Source organism: Zonotrichia leucophrys, chromosome 1A, assembly GCF_028769735.1.
Source record: "Zonotrichia leucophrys gambelii isolate GWCS_2022_RI chromosome 1A, RI_Zleu_2.0, whole genome shotgun sequence".
Lineage (NCBI taxonomy): Eukaryota > Metazoa > Chordata > Aves > Passeriformes > Passerellidae > Zonotrichia > Zonotrichia leucophrys.
In genome coordinates this window covers 46226157-46235680 of record NC_088170.1, presented here as the reverse complement: position 1 = coordinate 46235680, position 9524 = coordinate 46226157, and the positions used below count along the sequence as shown (strand labels likewise).

Genomic DNA, 9524 nt, shown 5'->3' with positions numbered 1-9524 from the left:
AAGCAGTCCATCAGTCAGAGTCAATGATGAAACATGGGCCTTTATGTCTAAGTTGGGAAGTGGAGATATCCATGTGATATCCAGCTGATGGAGGAAGGATTGAGCCATACTGAAGGAGATGTAGGATTAGAGAAGTTCTGAACAGCATGTTTGGAGAGGTTAGAGATGACAGGAATAAAACAGATTAAATGATAGGAAGGGACTCCAGTGGGTGTTTTTATGACAGGGATGATTTGTGACTATCTACCTTTATTTGAGAGGAAACTTAAGGACTTTGAGAAATAGAAAGGAAAAAAGGCAGGATGAAGTAGACACACAGGATAGGAGGGGAAGGGATAATAAGAGAGGAAGTAAGAGAAACAATGAAATCAACATGTGTGCCAGCAGACCAAGAAGTAAATATGGAAAAGGTTAATGATAGAAGTAATTAATTCTGTATTTAAACTTTGGATTTTTTTCTGTAGAAGAAAATGAGGTGGTTGCAGTAGAGCCTGTTTGTTCAAAGAAGGAGAAAGACGCTGTGAAGTCCAAATGAAGAAAGTAATGTTTTTTTAGTAGAAAAACTGGATGTAGATCTATGACTGAAGTGAAAAGATGAGGACATAGTGATAGTCAGCTAAAATGTCAGATTATGTATCATCAGAGAAAAGTAGCTCAAGGGTGGACATGCGCATGCAGAAGTGATAATCACTGCCCCATAGTCAGCATCTTATCTATAACCAGAGTTAGCCTTTTTCATTACAGCAGTGGAACTGATGTCCAAAAATTATTCAGGAAGCTTCTCAGACATGCTCATTTCAGCCAGGGTAGAGTTAATTTTCTTCACAGTGGCTGGTATGGGGCTGTGTTTTGGATTTGTGCTTTTTTTCAGTGCTGATAATGTAAGGATGTGTTTGCTGTTTCTGAGCAGGGCTTACACAGAGCCAAGGCCTCCTCTGCTTTTCATACTGGCACACTGGCCAGAGGGCTCAGGGTCCATGGGAGCTTGGGAGGTGACACAGCCAGAGCAGGTGACCCCAACTGACCGAGGGAACATTCCAGACCATATGACATCATGCTCAGTACGTAAAGGGGGGGGAAGAAGGAGGAAGGAGATGACAGGTTGGAGTGATGGCATTTGTCTTGCCAAGTGCAGTGGGTTGAGCTTGGCTGGGTGTCAGATGCCCCCCCAAGCCACTCTATCACTCCCTCTAGAAGCTTCCCACAGAACCATCCCTGTAGCCCCCCTGCTACCAAAGCTTGGCCATGCAATCCCAGTGCACCAAGTAATTGCCATGTGTGAAGAGGTCTTCCTCTCCTGGGGATGGCTGAACACCTGCCTGCCTGTGGGAAGCAGTGAATTAACTCCTTGGTTTGCTTTGTCTGGGAGTGCAGCTTTTGCATTCCCTATGAAATTGTCTTTATCTCAACCCATGAGTTTTCTGGCTTTTACCCTTCTGAATCTCTCTCCCAAGCCTGCTGGTGGGGCAGGGAGCCACTGGCCATGTGGGGCTTGTGGGGTGAAAGTATGACATCAGGTCAGCGTAGTCATGCAATAAACAAATGTCTCTCAAAAAACTAGATGAACCAAAAAGGAGGAAGAAAAAAACCAACCCAAAAACCCTACAAATACCCCCTTCAGGGTGTAGCTGATTATAACTTTTTCTGCTCCAGAAAGTACACTTTATTTTCAATTTTCAGTCTCACAATATACCTACCTCCTTAGCCTTGTGCTCAAAATTTACAAAGCTTTAGCTTGTCAGCTCTGGGAATTCTCTGACTTTCCTCTGAATATTAGTTACATAATAGCTTGAGCAAAGCAATCAAAGCAGTGATAGGTCAAAAGGAAGATTTGCCTGAGGTGATGTAGGAAGTTGATGGCAGAGCTTGAAGCTGAATACACATTTCTCTGCTATTCTGACAGCACAAAAACCAACAGAGCCTCCTTGACTGTTTGGATTTTGTTGGCTTCTTTCCAAAGGAGCATTGTTTCTGAAGCCAAAGCTACAAAATGCAATGGCATTGAAAGAGCTAATAAACCAAAGAGGTATCCCCAAATGGCACTGCTTTCTAGCTTTCAATGGCACTTCCATGTTACTAATAAATGATATATCTTACAATCAATATTTTCTACATGCATGCTGTACTTTGTGTCATTTCATGCCTGTGAATGTGTTCAGTTCTTGAGATTCTTAAGAGCAGTGTGCTAAGCCCAGTCTTTCTCTTGGATTTTGCACTCCTCAGTTTCAAAATAGTTAGCTCCAAAAATGCCACAGCTTTCAGGTACTGACATTTCTAGTTACAAAAGGTAGACTTGAAAGTCATTGCTCAATCCCTCTGTGAGTGTTTTGTGGAACTAAATGACAACTACTGAAAATTTTAGTTGGTAAGTGGTGGCAACAACAAATACAGCACTGGAATTTAGAGGGATGAATTCAACATTTTTTGACATTGCAGAACAGTGTAATGTTCACTTGTCAACAGTGCAGGATGCAGTAAATAGACTAAGCAAGGAACTAAGAGGGCCAGGACTCCAAGGCCCACTCTTCTGGAATGACACCAGTGATTGACATGACACATCCTCCAATTGCATCCTTCAGGTTCTTTAGGGGTTATGATTTATCTGTGACTGATTAGGGAATGGGCTAGGCACCATGGTCTTACTCTTCTCCATGCCATAATATTCCCAGAAATTTCCAGATTTTTCTCCCATGAGTTTATTGGGCATCAGCTTATTAAGAAAATGCCTTCAGAACTGAACATGAAGAATCAAGTATTTAAGAACTGAAAAACTGTGAAATAGGCATTTAATTAATAAAAAGGATGGTTATGAGTTATACTGATATTCATTATTATTTGCATTATCGGAGTCTAGGCACTGCTGCTCAGAAAGATGATGCTTTAATGGTACTTGGAATAAAGGAGCAAAAAGATGTTTTTATCCCTGGAAATTTATCGTTTATGACAATTGATAGCTGATGAATCCTGACTGATAAGGAAAAGAAGGGCATTAATAAAGGAATTATCATTGGCGCAATAGTAACATCCCACCTCAGATGTGTGAAGTTCCTATAGCCATGAGGAATGCCTGCTCAAAAGCAATTACAGTGAAATTTTATAAGGCAGAGGCAAAGCTATATGTAAGTTGAATGCCCTATCTGGATCTCCATTTCTCTTTAAAGAAGGCCACCAGAAACTCTTTTGCTAAAGAGAAGTGTTTATAAAAGTTGCTTTTTTTACAGAAGTCATAGGGAACATTGTGAGGACATGGGTTCTAAGTCATGAGTTAAGGCATGTCGTAATGAATTACAAATTCTATACTGATTTTGACGTTAATTTAGCACAGTTTCTTTGGGTTATTTCTCTGAGCACTCCAAAGAGACATACTAGGAACTTATAATAATTGCTCACTGGTCTTTTATCTAAACTTAGGCACAAACCTTTGCCACTGAAAAATAAGACTGGGCTCTGCTTAGGAACTACCTGGTGCAACAAAACAGCCTAATACGCAATTTCTACAAGCAGCCTTTTCCAAAGGATAAATAAGATAAAAACTGGGACAAGCTAAGATCTTGGGGAGTGCTCTCACTTAATTACCTCTCAACACTTCCCTTAGGTTTTTTGTTTGTTTGTTTTACAAGGGCACAGGCTGCTCTCTACCATATAAAGCTGCTTCAATTGCTTTCCTCAGAGTAGGAATTGGTTATGATGGCACATACTAGGACTGTTATCACAAGGGCCTAAATCTGAAATGATGCAAACTCATGGTGACTTCTTCTACCCTTTTATTTGTAGGAAAAGGATCAGGCAACCCAAATGTGTTTCTATCCGTTCAGGTCAATGGAGCCGCAGTGAGGGCCGCTGCTCCCAGCTGACATTCTCTCGGTCCCGTTTATCGCACCTCGGGCACTCCGGGGCTCCGGCTGGGAGCCGCCCTGGGGAGCAGCACCCCCGGCCGGGGCTCTCGGGCCCCGCCGCATCCCTCCAGGCCCAGGCTGGCCTGACGAGCACCGCTCCCGGGGCCACCGGCGGGGCCTGGGGCCGCCCGGGCTGCTGGGGGCGGCTGTGCCCCCGAGCCGCCCCCGGGAACCGCGGCGGGCGCAGCGGGCGGGCGCCGCGGCGGGAGGGGAGCGGAGCCGAACGGAGATGGCCCGGCCGGGTCACGCCCGCCCCCGGCCGCGCCACCGCCCCTTCCTGTCATGGCCGCGGCCGGGCAGTGGCAGCGCGGCGGGGCGGCGCGGGCCGGCGCCTTCGGCTGCTGAGCGCCCCGCGGGCGGCGCGGAGCGGGGACGGCCCCAGGCCGGAGCCGGCGGCAGGAGGTGACTGAGGGGCACCGTGCGGGCAGGGCCTGCCGGGGGCTGCCCAGGGAGCGGCCGCCCCCCAGCCCCGCGGCGGCGGGACGGGAACCGCGGGCGCCCCGGGGCTGGCGGGGTCCGACACTGGCTTCGCCGGAGTGCGAGCGGGGCAGCCGCTTATTCGGGTGTCCCATTGTGGGTTTTTGTCCTGTGCACCCCGCGACCGAGCCATCCCCGCGGGAAGAACTGTTGCGGAGAGGGCGGTCCGGGCTGGTCCCGGCGCACTCCTTGGGAGCGCCTCTCCAAGTTGTAGAACCACGACTGACGTTTGTCCCGCAGTGAGGGTGAGCACGGTGGCACTGCCCGGGAGGTTAAATTCACGGCCTCCCCAGTGTACCGCAGTCTGTCCATGCTCACGGATCCTGAGGATGGCCGGTGTTAGGAAGTGTGGGGAAGTGATGGGCAGCAGCCATCAGGCCCTGAACACCTGGTGGAACAGGCCCGCGTAGCAACGCACCAGATAAGCAGGCTCTGGTAGCTGCAGGCAGGAGAGCCTGTTCTGACTTTACCTCTCGGTAAGTCTTCAAAAGATTAGTTTCCACTGAGTTACATAACAAGATAGCAAATCCACTGTGGCTGTCTCATGATAATAAGTAATTTACTTTGGTAATTGGCAAGATAAAACCTAAATTTCATGAGTTCTGCACAGATACCTGTAATGCATCAATCAGTTGGCTATTGGCAAGACAAATCCAGGGGAGGAGGAAGGAAAATCATGTAACATTCCTTTTGTTTTCCTTGTAGATACCAGTGAAGTACCTGCTGTCCACCACTTTCTTCATTTAACTTCCCCTTGGGGTCAGCTGCTTGTCAGCATGCCTTCAACCGAGAACACCTCCAAACTTTTGCTGGTCCTCGTGTCGCTGCTGCTGGTGCTGCCCGTAGTTGAAGCCCTGGACGCAGGAGATACCATTGCCTTCCTGCTCGGCCTCGCTGTCAGTGTGGTGGGATTCTGCGCCTGCCTTGGCTTGTATGCAAGGAGAAGGAATGGGCAGCAGTGACTTCAAGAAAATGCTCAGATGAAGAGAATTTCTGGACACAGCTTGGGGTTGGGTGTGACTGAGCTTTGGTTCTGGAAAACTTTAAAAAAAATGTAGTAGATGTTTCTGCAAACCCCTCTTACTGTTCAGTACAACAGAGTGAAGACGGTACAAGGCTGTACTAGTAAAAGTGATTTGTATTATCTGTTCTCATTACAAAAAGATAATTTTAAATTGTTTATGATTAACTGTTGCCTTAGAGAAGGGTAAAAACTATTTGAATGGGGAAGTAAAACTACAGAGAGGCTAACAGTAAGAGTTTATAAATTTAGCATGTGAGGGAGGCCTTCAACAAGTTCCATAATTTTGGTTTCAATATTAAATCAGGAGGAAGCAGCTATTAATCTTCCAGTCAAGATGACAAGAGTTTTGAAATTTGTCCTAACCAGATAGCTAGCGAGCAGACTGCTCTAACTTGTGTGCTCACGCTCACGTTCGCTGTAATGACAGTTAACACCTAACAGCTCACTTCTGCTGTCACATGGATGAGACTTAAGAGAACTAAGGAAACATGAAAGGCTTTTTTTTTTTCCTTTTAGAATATTTTTAGAGTATTTTTATTTTAGAATATGCCACTCCTGTAGCCTGTATTCTTATTATCAAGTAAGGTCTTATTACACCTAAGAATGAGATCACCATTTTTACTTAACATGTATTTCAGAGAAAAGTACATCTAAGGCTATGTAAATCAGATTAGGAATATGGGCTTTGTCTCTAGTTTATTTTTGTACTCAGCTTTTTTCTAGGCAAACCAGGTTTAAGGCTTAGTTCATTTGGTGTTTGCACTTTTTTCTCCAAAACTGAAGACTTAATTATTTTGATGAGGAATTCTGTGTTTTTTCTGCATTAGAAGGTTATTAGAGCTCTAACAAGACCATTGTGCACATGTTTCTTTTACAATGTAGAAAGAACTTGATAAAATTCTGGGTTTAATCAATTAGTCCATTGTTCTTGTGGATTCCTTGTGAGAAACCTATGTTGCTAGCTAAACATTTAGGCTTCTCTAACTGATACATATGACTTCCACAGAAGATTGGGACCAAAACCAAAGTAAAAAATCCTGGTGCAAAATGGGAGATGTAAATAGTCTTATTGTATTGATGTTCAGTCAGATTATGTGGTATATGGTTGAAAGACAGTAATGTGTCTGTTTCTGTAAGTACCAAAGGTGAAATGACTCAGCCAAGAATGTCTGACACAAGTCTCTCTGACTTTTTGGGGTGTTCCAGCTTGAGCCAAGAGCACAGTCTGTAACAGCAGCGGAATAAGGAGCACAGGAGGATGAGCTCTCCACAGCTGAAAGAATTTCCTTCTGATCTTGCGCTATGGACACTGCCACTCTGCTAGAAATCTTGGCTTTTATCTTTCAGAGTTATGTGTTTTGATTTTTGTATTCCTCTACTTCTCTGTGCCTCTGTTCAGTAGAGCACAAAGCAATGGCTATGGGCAGGTCTTATGTAAGTAATTGGGTGGCAGATCATGTTCTCCAGAACACGATTTCTGCATGCCATTTTTGGAAGAAAGGGACCGAATGCACAATTACTATGTAGAAATGAAATGTACAGCCCTAAGAGGACCTTCAGACAGAAGTATCACCTTTGAAAGCTGCTTAGCAGCAGTAAATGATCCTGTTTGTGATAATTCAACTGGGTGGGTGCAAGCACAGATTGAAGTGTGATCTTTGATGTTCCAGCTTAGCTAAACAAAAAGAAAAATAAAAGCGAACAAAAAAAACCCCAAAATAACCAATAAAACCCCCCACAAAATTGCTACTCAATTCACTTTAGAGTTCCCAAAGTTAAAAAATACCGCCATTTTTTCAGTAAAATATTGGGTATTGCTCTTTCAATAGAATACATTTTAACACAAGCAGATTTTCACGGACTCCTGTATCTCTACCTTAGAAAACGTCCGTGGCAATAGTTTCACAGAATTGGGCTATGGTTTTTCACTGCAGGAGAAAAAATTGTAACAGAGTTAATTATCCTCAGGCAATAGGGATATGAGACATTGTATTATTTGCCCAAAGCTGTATGTACTTCACTGAAAGGTGTTTGCACAGCATAATGGCTTTGTTTTCTGGGTTCTGATAGGAGCTTTATTGTTAAAGACTTGCATTTGTCAATTACTTGAGTGTAAAATCAGATACCCCTGTTCTTCCTCTGTCTTAATAAATTTTGATGTATGATTTGTCAACAGCTTGATGGAGTAATTCTTATGAAAAGGAAAATTGAGATGACACAAGTGACTGTAACTGTTGGAATTCCTTCTGCTGACTATTATTTTGATACCTACTTTTGCTTATATTAGATAACTTTATGAATGAAAGTATTGTAAGGTATGATTTCAGTTAACATTTGTGCAGTGATGTACTTCTCATGGTCCTACTACTTGTTTATGCCATTTCAGTAACTGTTACTTTAAAGCACTTCAGGGAGCTGGTCCCCTTAGTTTGACACAGTCAGCTTGTAGTTGCAAAGAATCCTGTTTGTCTGGTACATGGAAAACTTGAAGTATTTATTTTTCCTTTTCATTATGAGTTTTCAACACATTCTAGGTAGTTGCTTTTATACCAGAAAAGCTATTTATGTCAGTTTTCTTGCTGGAGACACTAGGGTATAAAAGACCATTTTCTGTTGGTTTGTTTTTGGGGTGGGTTTTTTTGTTTGTTTTTTGGGTTTTTTAAATGAAATATTATGTTTTATTGCTTTAGTTATTTGAAGTTTTTTTAAGAGCTAGTTTTATCCCAGCATTTTGTGAAGATGGGATTCTAGCTCTTTCAGGATTTCAGCTACTGCACAAATCAGTTCTCTTTGTGCACTAAGCTAGTGCTATCAGTAGCTGTTTTCAGAGCAGAAAGTAGAAGCAGCCTGACAATGTTCACCTCTTAACAAACACAACCTACTCTGACTAAAAAAACCTGCAGGACAAGAAAGAGTAGCTTTTGACTGCTATGATTTCCATATGCTTTAACAATAGTGTAGCTAAAACACTGCCATCCTAAAACATTTTACTTTCCATGTACAGTCTGTGAATGGACAGAAGGCCTTCACTCTGACATACCTTCAAGTGCTGCACACCAGCTAGGCCTTACCATTCTGCTGTGAGCAGCAGTACCTGGGGCTGCAGTACAAAGGTTTCACACAGTTCCTAATGCACTTCCTTCTCTAGGTGTGTCAACGCTGGTAAACCTCTTTCTCCCACTCAGATAAATCCTGCTGATGCTGCTTTCATACTGTTGTGAGGCCTGGCAGTTGTATGACATCTTGCATTTGAGGACCTTTATATGTTTACAGGTATTAATGCTTGCATCCCAATTGTATCCTTGGAGCAAAGTAGAAGGAAAATCACTGTCTCACGATGGAGTCACAGGAAGCAGTTGGCATCTCCAGGATACTCACAGAGTTTTCTGGAGTGTGTTGTGCTGGTGGTTCTCAGCCACTATGCCTTTCCATGGAAGCTGTCCCTGGACTAGCCCAGGCTCTTGTGTACTGACTAGACACAGTTAGACACATAGTTCCTCTTTGCATAGTGCTCTTTACATAACCTGTGTGAGAAGGGGAGTTCACTATTTATAGCAAGATAAACATTGCTAAGTGGATGAACCGATTTACACTAAATGGTAAATGCACTAATTATTATGCTACAGAAGTAACCTTTCCATTCATTTCTACATCTGATGAAAGGTTTGGCCGATCTATACTGGTGTAATCACGAGATTCTTAGGAGTAGTGGAAAGGAGAGCTTGAGTCTGGTGTCCTCCCAATTTACACTTGAACAGTAAATGATCTGAAGTCAACAGGAAGTATGTGTTGTTCAGCAGATGAAAAAAGTGAGACTACTAATTCAGAACCAAATGTAGCACAACATATTGGGCAAGATCTGATGTGACTACTGATGCACAGGACCCAAACTATTTTAATTTCTGCCAAAATCAATGTTCAGACCTTTCAAGTGACAAGTTTTTAATACATTAGACAGTGACTACATTGCTAAATGTTCAGTTGTTAAAGAACCTAATCAGTTTTTAAATTACAAAGATTTTCAGTTCACATGAATACACAGGAACACCAACTGCTACATTTGGAAAACAAGTTTTCCAGCAAGTAACCTGAATTTACATACCAGGCATGATATGGTAAATAACATA

At 43.2% G+C, this 9524-nt stretch overlaps 1 protein-coding gene across 2 annotated transcripts; it reads left to right on the top strand.

Annotated features, from left to right (window-relative positions):
* Window positions 1–4170: 4170 nt before the first annotated feature.
* SMIM30 (small integral membrane protein 30) lies at window positions 4171–7572 on the top strand. Of its 2 annotated transcripts, none has more exons than XM_064702654.1 (2): window positions 4171–4298; window positions 5079–7572. In XM_064702654.1, exon 2 carries the CDS (start codon window positions 5150–5152, stop codon window positions 5333–5335), a length of 186 nt encoding a protein of 61 aa, XP_064558724.1. In that variant the 5' UTR covers window positions 4171–4298; window positions 5079–5149; the 3' UTR covers window positions 5336–7572. The 2 variants fall into 2 exon arrangements, with proteins under 2 accessions (XP_064558724.1, XP_064558725.1); XM_064702655.1 differs by lacking the exon at window positions 4171–4298 and adding an exon at window positions 4588–4849.
* Window positions 7573–9524: the final 1952 nt, after the last annotated feature.

Bases quoted from the DNA above. Each gene is read 5' to 3' on its own strand.
- SMIM30 (XM_064702654.1), top strand. From the start codon at position 5,150: ATGCCTTCAACCGAGAACACCTCCAAACTTTTGCTGGTCCTCGTGTCG.